Below are 15456 nucleotides of genomic sequence, written 5' to 3'. Positions count from 1 at the left end.
AAATTAAATGTGTTAAATGTACTGAATTCTCTTCTCAACCTTCCGATTGCTCAGTGGAGGCACTTACTTCCATGAGATACTCATCGCTTCGATGGTGTAAAACCCCATCCGTATGAGATTCTAAATGGTTTCCGGATGCGAAGCGCAATTTTTTAGGAGATTCTAAACTGCAACATCTTAAAACAAAAGAATAAAAGCAGCAATTAGGATCAACGTTTGAATATAAAAACAAAAATCTTCAAAATTCGAACTAGTCGTTACCTATGCAGGCCGCCGACTTGATTCTTCCAGTTCCTAGTTTTGAGGGAGCTCCTCTGTCCTCGTTTGTCTGTGCTTCCCGGCGGTTGTGCATTGTCTCTGGCCGCTCGACGCCTGGCCCGGGCGGCGGCTGCGGTTGGCTCTTCGCCTCGCAACCAATACGTTACCTGGTCACGTTTACCTTTCATTGAGACTATACCCCGCTCTTCGAGAATGTACCCTCCTAGTTGATCAAGCAACATCTTGCACGCTGCACTGCAGTGGATTTTTAGGGCTGCAATAAACCGAAATAATTAGTATGTGACGTATGTCTTTCGAAAATAGCATACCGACAATAAACGACCATTTGAGGTAAATACTTACGCGCTCCTGTCGATTCGAAACGACTGGCAGTGTTAACCGTGTCTCCAAATAGACAATATCGGGGCATTTTTAGTCCCACTACTCCTGCACATACTGGCCCTGTGAAGGTTATTTACGACACATTAGACAATTCATTGACATTTATATACTTAAAGTGACATAATTTTCTTTACCTGAATGTAGACCAACTCGCAACATTAACCTATGGTCAGGTCGATGTCGTAAGCGAAATGCCCTCGTGGCCGATAATAGAGCAAGAGCCATCGATGCCACTTCGCCTGCGTGGAGAATACCATTACGAATTGGCAAGCCCGACACCTAGAGAATAGGAAATCATTTAAATCATGTTCATGGTCAAAATAAACAGTAAATTAAAACTACATAAGTAGTTGCTAAATACTTACCACCATGTAAGCATCGCCTATAGTTTCCACTTTATAGACGTCAAAATTTTCTAATATTGAATCAAAACACGTGTAAAGATCATTCAAAAAATCTACCACCTGTAAGCAGAAAACAATCACTGTTAGAACTACATGCAGTATATTTTGATCAAAATGAGGTCAAAGAGAGCTGAACATCCATTGTTTACCTGTAATGGAGTACTCTCCGCTGACATGGCTGTGAAGCCAACAATATCACTAAAGTAAATGGTCACGGAATCATAGCTCTCTGGCATAACCCGTCGACCTCGCTTCAACTGGTCGGCCACCGGTGCTGGCAGCATTTCTTCTAATAAAGCCTCTGAAATACAGCAAATAGGTAAAGGTAAAAAAGTCTAGCTATGTGGTAGGTATATTACAATGCTTAAAATGGTACTAACCAGTCTTTTTCTTCTCCTCCTGCAATTGATCAGTCCTCTCGTCCACTAAAGCCTCGAGATTGTTCGCGTATTTCTCCATCATGGCAATCATGTTATCAAATATGTTTGGTTTCCTGAAATAGGCAAGAATAGATATTTCAAGAAACGACTTATTGCTCCGTATCCACAATCAACTATTGGCAAAGCTCCTTACATGCCCTTCCGAAGTGGTCTTAGTCGCGTACGAATGGCCTTGAAGTCTGGTCTAGCTGACGGGTCTTCTGCCCAGCATTCAGTGCAACATTCTCTTACACAATCGAAACTTGCAGTTAACGCATCTAGTGGAGGCCTGCAATTTAAAATGAGCATTATTTAATTACATATTTTTATATCGTACCTACTGAATCACTATCTGAATTTTAATAAAAAAAAAGTTGTGAAAGAAATGATACAGTTTTGTTAAGTAATGTCTGGTGAGCAGACCATGATATTGTTTAAATGAGCGCAAAGCCGTCATGGTTAGTATAGAACTAAGGTCTCGTAGCCCACTGCTCAGACACATACCTACCTGTAAGGCGCGGGGTCGGGAGCTGCTATCCTGTGCAGCAGCGAGGGAACTGGTAATGCGTCACCACCAAATGGACCTCGTCGTGTGTGCAGTTCGTATAGAACTAGTGCAAATGCGTAAACGTCGGACGGCGGGGAACCGTCGTGTAATTCTTCTGTCATGTTCGTGGTTTCCTTGCCCCAGCCCGCTGAGCGAAGCAGCTCCGGGGATAAATATGCTAAACCTGTGAAGATGTGGGAGGGTTGATGAAAAAGGAAACCGTCATGTGCTATTAGGTACTTGCTCGTAGGCGTTCAAGTTGGTAATACCTAATGAGAAAGTTATGTTCAAAATAAGTAAGTTAGGTACCTTTATGTAAACTGCAAATTAATGAAGTAATAGCTTACCTTCAATGTGAGATCTCAAGGCATTTGACTCCGATGGAGGCAGTTCACCCTTTCTAAATTCTTTTAATCCGAAATCTGCCAGTTTAACGACCCAGCGCGCGTCTACTAAGCAGTTGGATGGCCGGAGTGCACCATGGAACTGTAGCGGTGACTCATGGATGAAAATCATCCCCTGGGGAAACAAAATTAATTGACTTCATTTACCTAACTCTGTATGGTATAAGGATTGATTTCGTTTGGGGATAAATGGAAAATTATATTGTCTGAACATTTTTATAAGTCGCATTTGCATGCGAGTTATATGTAGGTATAAGTATAATAAGCGTGTATGTAGGTACGATTTATGAAACTTACTCTAATTATATCTCCCACTAGAGACGCGATGAACATGTTATCCAATTTGATATCTTCATTCTCAAGAATGTCCTGTGAAAAATGGAGCATTAAACAACATCTCGAATTTGTTGCCAAAGATTTTTATCTTTGAATGTTGCAATGCTTAAAATAGAATATATACATGTAGTTTAGGGTGCATCTACACGGTGCATGTAGCTGGAGCAAGTTAACATGCGCAAGTGACAAGCGCACGCGGGTGGGTATATGCGTGAGTTGCTGAACTCGCACGTTTTTGAAAGCATGTAACCTGCGCGTGTGCCTCAACATGCGCAAGCTACTTGCACCGTGTAGATGCACCCTTATATCGTTTTACCTTGAGACTGCCTCTCGTGCAGTATTCGGATAAAGCACAAACGTTGGGCGGCTCGATACACGCGCCAACGAACCCGTTCACGTTATCATGTTGCAAATCCCGCATCTGCCGACACACACATTTTATTATTGCACGCTGGAGATACAATATCTAGCAAATACGGCTATTGTACATTCTGAATGTGTAAATAAAACAGAACTCTACTGTTTTATTTACTCAGTATACATCTACACATATTGAAATATGTTGGTACCTACCTATTTTGTAGCTACCAGAAGCTATTTTAGAACATAAAAGTTAGGATTTTTACAAAATAAAATGTAATAAAGCTTTTCACATAACTCTATCATCATAGAGTTTAATGAATACGGGAAGGATGTACACACATTTTTTTTTCATAATGAATTTAATGACTATCGGAAAGATGTAGGTACCCACAATCTTCTTTATTCTTAGGGCGGGATCTGTCAATGCTAACATATCCGGGGCAGATAGCCAGAATTCAAAGGCATGTACCTAATTTCCTACATTTACGCTCGAATATGACTCCGATTTTTATCCGAAGACCATTAACAAAAATATTCGTGATTGTGTGGGCGCGGTAGAAAGTAATAAATTAATGTTATCAGTTACCCTGTTCAATAGGAACTCCTCCTATCGTAAGCGAAAAAACGAACGGCTGAATACAAGATATGTGGTAGATAGATCCTTTCTTATAGCATTTCATATTATTAATTGAGGAATTCCTAATCTTCGATATTCAAAGTTGCTGAGCCCACAAATTCAACATTCAGACAGTAGCAAACAAACTTCACCATATATTCAGTGATTAGCGAAAGTCACCTACGTTACAAGAAAAGTTCAGTTACTTATTGGAATATTTTATTTGAGTTTTTTCTCTAAAGATTTTTAATAAAGTCTATTATTAACTGAAACTGAACAAACAGCTGTAAGTTACTGCGAACTAACAAAGTATTTATCCACACCTGAACAAATCACCTCTTACGAGAGCTTAATTCATTAGCTGTATTTCAAATACCTTTCAGTGCTTGGAAAACTTTGAAATCAATTTCAAAGATTTCTTTTAAGTAAACACAAATCTCCAGTTAGATGGTATGGAATCTATAACTTGATTACGAACCCTTAAATATTAGGTACATTCCACTTAATCAGACAGATCCACATCCAAAAGTAAACCCCTAGGTAACATAGAATAACTTAAACTTTAATTTTTATCACCCACTTCAAAAACATTTTTAATAATTTATCTCAATCTTTCCAGGCGCGTCTGCTAGTGAGAGTAGGAGTAGTTTGCTAAAATGCTGCAAAAATTACGTTATGAACGAAATAGGACACAGAAGTTAATTTGCTCATGTAGGTAGCAGTATTTACCAGCCACAGTATACATTACATACATAACTATTGTATCGTAATGATGACGAAAGATGTTCATAAACATCCAGGACCACATATTTCGTTGGATAAACCTGGCTATTTATTTATATTGTGCCTAATACATAGGTACGGCAGCATCAGTTCAGTAAATCGGATTTATTAAAACGATTTGTCTGAGTCGGTGCCCCATCATACAAGACGAGCTTGAAAGAGAAATGTTTTGTTTGTTTTGTTACGAGGAAAGCCTTTGAGCTAACCCCATGTAATGCCGTAAGGATTTATCAAAGTAAATTACTAGACCATGTTTTATGAGTTAAGGTACAGCTTATTTAGTTCAATGAATAAAATATTGATCGATGTATCACCTAGACGTAGGTATCTGATGAGCATGAACTTTATTGTTTGTAAAAATAAGGAGACTATGTCTGCATATTATTAGAACTTATTTGAATTCGGAGGCCTCTTGTGTATTTATTTAGTTACTTAGATTAATTTGTACTACTTCATTGTGAGTTTTTTTAAATAAAATAGTTTAATATCCTGCAAAAAATAATTTGAACCCTAACCATAGCGTCTGATACTAACACCACATTTTGCTAGTCTCATGTTGCTACTGAAAAACACCTAGTCTTGACTTGGGAATATAAAAAAAAAGATTAACTTACAATCTTAAGCTCCTTCTTGATCTCCCTGTTGATATCAATGTGGTGTCTGCGCACTCTCTTGACAGCGAGCAGTCGGCCGCGGTAGAACGCTACCTCAGTGAATATGGCCGAGTATCTGAAGTCCAGGTCCGGGTTGGAACTGAGGGACACCTGGCTGGATCGCACTCCTCCCGTGCTGCCTCCGTTCTTCTCATTGGTGGCCACGGCATTGGTTGAAGAGGACACGTTACCGCCCGCATTGCTATCTTGCTGGAAGAATTCAGCTCTGATCAACTCGTAAAGAATTTAGAAAATCTTAAAATTAGAATACATCATGTTTTTGAAACCATGTTCTGAAAAAATAACTCAGAAACTGACTGAACACACACTTCTATTTTTAACACTATTTGATACTTCACCAACTCGAACTCCCGTTTACAGTAACAAAAAGAATGCACTCTCAACTTAAATATTTCTATAGCATTGAACTATATAAAACTGTTCATTGGAGTGGAGCATTCGTTGAAATATTTCCCATCAACAATTCCATACCGCATGAGCAAATTCATTTCACAGGCAAAGACAACAAAAGGCAGAAATATAGGGTACATTTTTGTGTCGGACAGATAACCCGCTTTTGGTCGCGTGCGAAAATTAAAGGCCGCTCTACTTACATGGAAACATATAAGCTGTAGTTCTATGGGAGCAGAATTTGCAAGTGCAGCATACAATAAGAACAACTAAGTACTAAGTCTGAATATTCAGCTTACCTGCATTCCTCTTGTACGGAAAGTACCTAGTTCTTACAAACAATAGTTAACTTTAGCGCGCATGCAGACAACATGTACAAGTTCGGTTTACCTACTCAGTTTGTTCGCTCGTTGTTCTTCCTCAGGCAGATGTAATTCTCGGAAGTCGATTTTCCACAGCAATGAGTCGAGCTCTTGTTCGTAACGCCAACCACGGTATAGCGCGAGGGCTGCTAAAGCAAGGAGTGCTAATGTGCCTCCCGAAGCTCCTAATGCCCATGCTCCGATGTGGCCTACGTTGGAAAAAGTTGCTTATTAAAATTAATAAAACTTCAAATTACTTTTAATAAAAGTTATATTTTCTTGATAAGCTGAATATTTTCTAAGAATAAATTTGCTAGGGCATAAAACCCGTTAGATGTTTTATAGTTCAGTAATCCAGTAAAGAATTGAACCATCAAGAAAGGTTTGAAGTGCCGTATTAACAAATTAATTTGTTTGTTTGTGATTCTTAACTATGTTTACGCTCGCGTGATTTTGAATTTTATGTCATTGTTAGAAAAGTTAGTGAACTTAAGGCAGAAGGAATTAGGTACGGTTCAGTTTATGACGTCGTTAAAGACAGTCAAGACCTACCGAGTCGTCTGTGCATCACCAGATTGACTGAAATGTAGTGTACACTTCAAAACAACGCCGAGGTGAATGACATGCCTTTAATCTTTGCAACAAACATTAATCCCGACTCGACTACATTATTTGTTTAGAGAATTAGCGAAACGAAAATGGAATTTAATGTCATAATTGAATTTTGGAACTTAATTTTAGATGGAATAGGGTTTTCTTTGAAGAATTTTAATTACTTGTAATAAACGCTTGTGTTCAATTTATGGCTAGTTTCAAAGAGCTGGATTCCTGAACGCTGAACTAGAACACAAAGAACGTTTGAAAGATCGAGCAAAGGAAGCAAGTACTTAGGTATTAAGGCTCCGCTATTTGAACTATTTCATTAACAGAAATATAAAATAAACACAAAAGTTAAAAATCCAAATTACACATTAATGTATAAGGAGCAAAGATAAGATGATTGCACTGGCCATTACTAATAGTTCAGTTAATTGGGTCCACTATCAGTGTAATAGAATGAAGGCTCGTTTCCTTCATGCAATTTCTTTTCAAGAAAATCTCCACGTCAATAAAGCTCAGCAAATTGAAATGGACTATTTCTTTGCAGAAAAACCGATTTCCTTTTCACTAAGTAGTGTTGGATTAAAATGCTATTCTAAACGAATGACCTCTTCGAGATATTATTATGACTAAGTACGTACCTACATTGAATATCAAAGTAAAAGGTTTTTCTTAAAGCCACTAAACTATTCAATGGAGGGAAGATTATTTTTCAATAAACCTCGGACTGGATTTGGTCTAAACAAAACTAGAATAATATGAAGGCGAACCCTTTCATTAACTGTTTGAGTCGAAATCTGAGAATTTGACCTGTGACCTGGATGTATTACTCTCGTTTGTAAATGTAGGTACGTAACAGAGGACTGCTAGGCCGTAATATAGTGCTTTAAAGTATTTTCATGTCACAAGTAAGTATGTGAGGCTGTCATGAGTAGTGTGAAGCTATGTTCGTTCGCATTAGGTGGCGATGTCGGCGGGCGGCGGCGCAGCGTGCGCCCGATGGCCCGCTGCTCAGCATTGCTTGTCACTACGACTCGTAACGACACTTTTACGACCCACCCCACTTACTGTCGCTTACAAACCTTGCGCTTAATGCCGACCCGAGCTCTAACAGTACATATTAGTTTTTTAGATCGCCAGTAAACAAAATGGTCGGACCCTGTCCGCCGCCCGTTCGTAATGGAGTACTCTCGCCCACTTGCTGATTCTATTAGCTTTCAACATAAGTTCCGCATTAAGGAAAAGTGACTACACTTTTCACAACAACGGGTGTTCGCGACAACGTGTAAAAATGTACTTAGTCTAAAAGTAAACACTGGTGTTACTTACTGACGCATTTTTCTCCTCTAAACCCGCACGGTGGCTCGGAGAGGGGCACCTGGCCGCCTGGCCACTCCATCTCCCGTAAAAATCGTACTTCCTGTGAGAAATAAATATTTTTACGATTTCCACGAACTGATTTTTCTGGTCGATTCCTCGCTAGATCAAACAGTTTTCTGCAGAAATAGAACGTGAATATAAATTAGGTACCTACCTACATGCGAAAATATTTCAAATGCTTATAGGATTACAGATTGTTCCAGTTTAAAGGACCTTAGTATCTTCAGATTTGAATCCATACGCCGGTTGGCACCAAAGTGCATCTTCCACGCCAAAATGTGACGTAAACGGTTAAAAGATGCCGTTTATTCGGGGCACGTCGAGTATCGTTGTGCGTACGTGTTTCGGATATTTGATAACGAATCTATTTACATGTAGATGTAAGTGTTTTCATGCAGATATTTATATCATTAGCCTTATAACCCGTACAAATGTTGCAAACCTTTGAATTTTTTGTAAAAAATCAAGGATAATCTGGAATAGGATAGCTCCTATTCTTATCCGATGATATACGATATATGATTTTACGGTCGCAATGATACAAAACTTGTTGAAATTAATTCCCATATAGGCATGGTTTTGGCAAGGTCTTAGTCAAGTTCCATCAAATAACTTACAGGTGCTGACTTGTGTAGGACTGCGAGAGGGTAGAGGCCGGGCGGTTTCGCTGGGTCGATGCTCAGCAGCGTATAGTTGCCTTCCGCGTCACCATGCTCGTCCATGTGCACCCAGTAACTGATTGTAAGGGAAAACCAGACAATTATATAGACATCTTCATACCTAAAGTTGGTCTACGTTCCCATTGGAAGAAATAGTGGAACGCTAACGCATTCCTCACATATTCCTTTTCAGTCATAGCTAGCTCAAATTATGAATTAATTGAAAATACTGCAGTTCGCAGCCAGTCGCCTACCATATGTTCTAAATAGTTTCTTATAATTTTACCAAAGAATTTCGTATCGGCTTAGTTGCTTGATTAAATCTATACAAACAAAACAAAAATAAAAGCGGAGCTTTGACCTGTTAATTGAACGAGGAAGTGGTAAAGCTCTTGTGTCGCTGCACAAAAACACGCAATATGGGGTCCCAACACGAAAACTATTTGTTGTGAGAATTGTTTCAAAGCAACCGTGGAAAAGGGAACAGATTTTTTTGACTTTTCAAATAGAAAAGAGTAGATAGTTTTACTCGTTTTCTGAAACGTAAAATTAGTTAAAGAACTTCTTGAATCTGTGGGACCAGTGGCGTAGCGTGGGTATCTGCCGCCCGGGGCAGTTGTCGATTTTGCCGCCCCTTCCCGTGTATTTTTTTTAACAAGTGTTACTGGCCGTTTGTCATTTTTAACCGACTTCAAAAAAAGGTTTTTTTTTGTATCGACGTTAAAAATCATCAAATGACCCTTCCCGCTGTGGGTTAGCAGCGGTGAGGGAGTGTCAGACTCTTACTGATTAAAAACCGTCGTGTTCTGTCGAAGGCCTTTTATGTTTTATGGTAATTCTTTCGAACAACCCGCAGCCCCGGCAGAAGGGGGGGTTCTCAAGTAGACTTTTCTTTTATATCCTTGTTACTTGATTTCTGGAAGGTTTCAAAATTCCAAAACGCGAGCGAAGCGAGCAGGAAATTTTTAACGGACTTAAACCAAAAATTACGTAAAATTTAGCCCAAACGTAACGTAAACTTTTTGCTTGTTGACAGATGCAAAAATAAGGGCATATCGTTTTTGAATACGCGAGCGAAGCGAGCGCGAAATTTTATGGGACTTAAAACAATAATTACGTAAAATTTAGCCCCAAACATACTTAACGTTTTGTTTGTTGACAAAAGCAAAAATAAGGGCCATAATATAGTTTCTGAATACGCGAGCGAAGCGAGCGCGAAATTTTTATGGGACTTAAACCAAATATTACGTAAAATTTAGCCCAAACGTACTTAACTTTTTGTTTGTTGACAGATGCAAAAACAAGGGCACATCGTTTTTGAATACGCGAGCGAAGCGAGCGCGAAATTTGTATGGGACTTAAAACAATAATTACGTAAAATTTTGCCCCAAACATACTTAACGTTTTGTTTGTTGACAAATGCAAAAATGAGGGACATAATGTAGTTTCTGAATACGCAAGCGAAGCGAGCGCGAAATTTTTATGGGACGTAAACCAAATATTACGTAAAATTTAGCCCAAACGTACTTAACTTTTTGTTTGTTGACAAATGCAAAATGAAGTGCATACAGTTTCTGAATACGCGAGCGAAGCGAGCGCGAAATTTTAATTATTTTTTATTTAAGACTCAAAACCAAAATTACGTAAAATGTAGTGTCACGTGTGTTTTAAGTACCAAATTTTAACGATAATTAATTTTAAGTTTAAAAAGTTTCAACTTTCTTGTTTAATGTTTTGTTATTGTTAGACAGTTTTATGTAGCGGCGCAGATACTAGTTGCAAACAATTTTTTTTTATTGAGTAAATTTTGCCGCCCCCTGAAAGCTGCCGCCCGGGGAATGTGCCCCCCATGCCCCCCCCACGCTACGCCACTGTGTGGGACGCCACGATTTTTCGATCGAGATTATCCTCGATTCAACTATCTAAGCGGTTGACTATATCGCTTCTAATTCTGTTAGCCAAGCCACAATCTCTAAGCTGTGTTACAAAGAAGCACGTTGCGGTTACCTAACCAGAGGGTAAGCCAGTTCGTTATCGGACGTCGTGGCCCACGAATCGTGGCAGTAAGAATTGAACGACCAGGGCCCGTTTTTATCTCTGATTGGAGTTGAAAATTACGTTAATTTGCAACAATCATGCGCGGAAATTCGTGTTATTGGAACTTATTTCTAAAAAAATCTAGAAGTTTATGTATTTTTCCTTGGCTCAACCGGGTTTCCTGCTATTTCATGCAAATGAGTACAAATATCTGGTGTTCGATCTCGAAACCAAATGTTTTCTAAATCGGTTCACCAATTTAATCGAAATAGCGTTGACCCTGTTGGTCATTGTTTTCGCATTTGTTATAAAGATATCACATCTGATTTCCTCTTGAAGGTATAGTAGTGTGCCTTACAATGTGAACGTGGAAAAATATTAAGAAGATGAAAGGTCTGTTACCCCATAACACTATGGTAGGTGGTGTTTCTCATGCGCGCTGCAATAGCTCTTCCATCCCGCGGCCCTTCGCCACTAGTGAGCGCTTCTGCCAGCGCCCGCGCATATACCCACACGGAATCATGTAGCCAAGCCGCCTCTACCGGGATCTATTCAATGAAAAAAACAAATAAACGGTGGTAGTCTGAACTAAGTTGTCAGGTAATGAAATTCTTAACTTCTCTATTTAAATCAAAATTAATGAACCGAAAACGGCCTTTTTTCACATGCTGTAATCCCAGAAAGCCATTAAGCCTGGTGTCAACTTTAAGAAAATTCATTTAGGGGTCGAATAGGCGGTGAAATAACGAAAACTCATTTAGAGGGTCAGATAACCGGGCGGGTCCGGTGTTCAGGTAACTGCCTACCTCTATTGGTTATATAAAGCGTAGGATTGTAAAATGTCCGGGTATAAAACCTATTAAAACTTAGTTGTTGGTCTACTCTAGAATTTGTTTATGGAACTTACTTCATTACGTCCTTTTGCATATTCATATTAGTTGTGAAACATCTTTTCGGGCACGAATGACGAACTTGTGCAATGTAATTAAGCTTTGAATCCGATTTACAATTATCTAAGTAATATAAAAGAGCAAATGAGCAGAAAGTCGCGTTAGAGCGTTTACAATGACAAAAGCATAGCAAATGCGCCGTCGTCTGAGAAACAAAGATGAAATATGTCGCTTGTGCCTGCAATTACGCCGGCGCTCATACCCCTCACAAAACACAGCTTAGCCGCTTGGAAGCAAAATATTTCCACGGAAGCGCTGTTCCTCACAGACTAAAAAGTAAGAATAAAATGATATTTTAGTGTTTTTATTTTCTTGGATAAATCGTCGTCTATAACCATTTGATGCGAATTCACGTACCTACTTACATAGGTAAGAAAGACTGATGAATTGATTTTACAAAGTCAATGCGGTGTGATGAGTGTTGCTCATCATCATCATCACCTGCGTTGACATTCTTCATTTACTTACACAAAATGAAGAAATGAGTAAGTAAATGAAGTACAAACAGGAATAGTTGTAGCCGGACTTTACGTGGCTTTTATTCATTAGATTAAAACATCCCTCTTGCGGGTACGCTCATTCTTTGCCTTTGAATTAATTACTTTGAGGATGCAGATTTAATTACGAAAGGGCAAAATGGACGCGATGCATAATTCGCTCTAATGTAGTCGTTTCCATGTTCGTGTAACTATAGCACCCTGTATATAGATTAATGATGCCAGTGTGTCAGATGCAGGTTTTAATTAACACAGAGAATTAACATCCCGTTTAATTAGTTTGACAGAGTATTATGTAAATGCTATAGTGATGTTAACGATGTCTGAATCTGTTTTCTTTACCGAGAAACAGTAAAATTAAATCTTTTAATTAAACTTTGACGTACGACAACGACTTTTCTTCTTTCTGCTACGTTTATTTTAATAGCTTTGTTTTCTGCATGCAGTTAGACAATAAACATTGCAATCAAAACAATGGATACGATTTTATAGCATTAATTAGTTGCAGATGTCAATAAACGATTGCCAGCTATATATTTTGAAAATCCAACATAAACACTAGTTCATGATTCAGGTTTATTGATGAGACATTTAATATCTTCCGATCTACTGACATACAGGTCTAAAAACCTAGCTCCCTCTTTTAAATTACAAACTAGTTTCTAACAATAAACTACAAAATCTTCCTTCATCACTCTTGTTCATCAGCAAAATAAACTTATTTATTTCAGTTGACATTGTTAAAAATAAAAACCAATTCGTATATTTGCGTAGTATCTAACATGCGTTATTGGTATCCTGCAATACATTGGGCTACTCACCACTTTCCCACCGCCGAAAGCAAGCAAAGGATTGGTGAAATTGAACGGTGGCATCTGCAGTCTTCTATTGACTTCTCTCGCGAACACTGGGTACGAAGGAGATGGTGATGGGGCCACAGCCAGGTATGAGCGAAAAGCCTGAGGAGTTCGGGCTCCTGGCTCCTTGCGGAGCGGCCCGGATAGGTACCGGATTGCCTCCTCAGATTCGTATTTGTCAACGTCGACGCCGATAGCTGCGTATTCACCTGAGATAAAATAAATTATTTTTATTTTTCTAAATAAGTGTATATTTGCCCTTTTACATTTTATTTTGTTTATTAAATTCTTCTGTGTTGCATAACAAAATGATAATAGATATTAGAATAGATAGAAACCACATTGTATATCGGGAAGATTATAAAGCACCTAATATAATCGTGACCTTATCAATGGCTGCAAATCCTCGTGCGAATAGTGGCAAAGTGTATGATGTGGTTACAATGTTTGAAGATACGTAATAACTAAGTAGATTAACAGGGAGCAAGCCTCAAACAGTAATGCCGAATTTAATTAAATATTGGAGAACAAATGTTGTGTCTTATATTCTCCCTAAAAACAAAAAGTCGTATTCTTTTGTTTAGTATGAACGTCAGGATTTAAAAATCCCAGACACGTTTTATATATTCAATTTAATAATCCGTCTCGTTTTGCATCTTTATCTAGATTTGCGTTAACTTAAAAACAAAAGACGATTCTTTAATTCTGTTTTCATACCGGGTTACATTATCTGTAATGCCGTAACATTTTATTTATTATTCCATTTTTTAATGTTAAAGACCGCTATTCTCCTGAAAATTGTTTGTGAAAATATTTTTCCCTGAATTCTGAGCTTTCACATGAAAATCCGTCATACGAATACCGTTGGCTGGTGCAAACTGCGCGCCCAAACAAAACGATGCTATAAAACTTTTATATTTCCAACGTTTGTATTTTACAATCTGAAAAAAGGCGTCATTGTTACCAGACACTTCCAGTTGTCAATAGTCCACGTTTTATGGTTAAATAGGTTATTTGATAACGTATGATAAGGACTGTAACCATTTGTTTATCTTCCCAAGGCTTAATGAACGTGCTCTTGAATAATGATTAGGACCCATGAACCGTGAAGTATGTACCTAAGATTAGTTTAAAAAATAAAACTTTATTTGAAGAACATTAGACGCATATAAGTAAGTACCTAATGGCCTTACTACAAAAACTTAAACGCCTGTTTTACACTTGTCTAAAAAAAATGTGGCTGCAAAATGAACCATATGTCAACTTCATAATTTGTCAATTTTTTAGACAAGGCTAAAACTGAGGCTTAAAAGTTTTTGTGGTAAGACGGTAATAGTGGAAAATATGTGGCAACTGAATAGCACCGCATCTGAAGAGCCACAATATTTGCTCGTCACTTGATCGATGTGCTCACGACGAGGCAAACAGCTCGCTCCAACACCCCGCAATACTTCCTCCAATAACTATTGAATAGCTCGCCGAGATCTTTAAGCTTATTACTTTCCAATAATCTGAACTAAGCCCCTTTTCATTTTAAAGGAAATATATTTTTTCTCAAACCAGTCTTGGCTCAAGAAAATTGGTCAGTCGGGTTTTCCTTTAAGTAGAATCGACTGTTATAATTAATAATTGAAGTTTACCACAAAAATACAAACAGGCTAGCAAAACATGTCATCCATATTATGATGACATGTTTGTAATACTCGTAAATAGAATCGGTATATTAGTTATCTGTCACAAACATGACCGTTCCTATTTTCTATTTTCATGTAGGTATCATTTTTGAGGGAAATCTTTAAATAGCTCTGATACAGCCGGGTTACTTTTTAGGCGTATGTGTTGATACTTTCGTATGAGTGAACATTTGTATAGCTTCCGAGCCCGAAACATATTGTTCGTGTACTTTCAATCAGAAAGATGGTGTTTTTCATCTCATAGCGCTCTGATAGTGTTTGTGTTTACATGTATTTATTTATATTGACTACGATGTGGGTATAGACCATTTACTTTTCTCTACGGGGCAGAGAGATGAGTACTTATTCTCCCTATTGATGCAACAGAACAGGTTGCGAAATGAATCCATAAATATTCATGTAATATAAGTTCTGAGAGTTATCAATATGCATTTGTTTTCCGTCCTTAATGTGCCATGAAAAGAGAGAATGAATAACGCGAGTGAAGGCGTTCCTCCCGCATAATGGGGCGTTGGTGTCGGTCTAACAAAGGGAGGATCTAGACAAATATATCACACGCGAGCTTATGGAAATCAAGCACGTAGTCAAGCTTTTCACTTGCACAGTCACTCTTTGATATATTGCTTTACAAGGCTAATAGGGTGCTTTGTGTATGTGTAAGTAGATTTATAAACTCAACTGGCGGCGTGCGAGATAGAATACAGAAATAATTCTCTGAATATCTGACACATGTGGGATGTGAGACTTTTTCAGTTGTGTATTTCACTTTGAGAGAATAGTTATTGACTAAGACAGAGTAGGTACAAAGTACATGACGATAATCC

The 15456-nt window shown here is 38.3% G+C and overlaps 1 protein-coding gene across 2 annotated transcripts in view; it reads right to left on the bottom strand.

The window, feature by feature from the left end:
* Positions 1-15456, bottom strand: part of LOC110375673 (guanylate cyclase 32E) — a 31888-nt gene that overhangs the window by 614 nt on the left and 15818 nt on the right. For both annotated transcript variants that reach the window (XM_021333887.3, XM_064036095.1), the window contains 18 exons: positions 12903-13147; positions 11037-11182; positions 8556-8673; positions 7888-7978; positions 5991-6167; positions 5147-5391; positions 3087-3191; positions 2732-2803; positions 2378-2549; positions 1992-2214; positions 1638-1772; positions 1445-1557; positions 1214-1365; positions 1026-1124; positions 795-939; positions 622-720; positions 262-532; positions 68-176 (listed from right to left, as the gene is read on the bottom strand). In XM_021333887.3, the coding sequence (XP_021189562.3) occupies positions 68-176; positions 262-532; positions 622-720; positions 795-939; positions 1026-1124; positions 1214-1365; positions 1445-1557; positions 1638-1772; positions 1992-2214; positions 2378-2549; positions 2732-2803; positions 3087-3191; positions 5147-5391; positions 5991-6167; positions 7888-7978; positions 8556-8673; positions 11037-11182; positions 12903-13147 (2717 nt within the window). The remainder of the gene's footprint in view (positions 1-67; positions 177-261; positions 533-621; positions 721-794; positions 940-1025; positions 1125-1213; positions 1366-1444; positions 1558-1637; positions 1773-1991; positions 2215-2377; positions 2550-2731; positions 2804-3086; positions 3192-5146; positions 5392-5990; positions 6168-7887; positions 7979-8555; positions 8674-11036; positions 11183-12902; positions 13148-15456) is intronic.

Source organism: Helicoverpa armigera, chromosome 9 (assembly GCF_030705265.1).
Source record: "Helicoverpa armigera isolate CAAS_96S chromosome 9, ASM3070526v1, whole genome shotgun sequence".
Classification (NCBI taxonomy): Eukaryota; Metazoa; Arthropoda; class Insecta; order Lepidoptera; family Noctuidae; genus Helicoverpa; species Helicoverpa armigera.
Note: the sequence above shows the minus strand (reverse complement) of the source record. Positions and strands in the feature narration are given on the sequence as shown.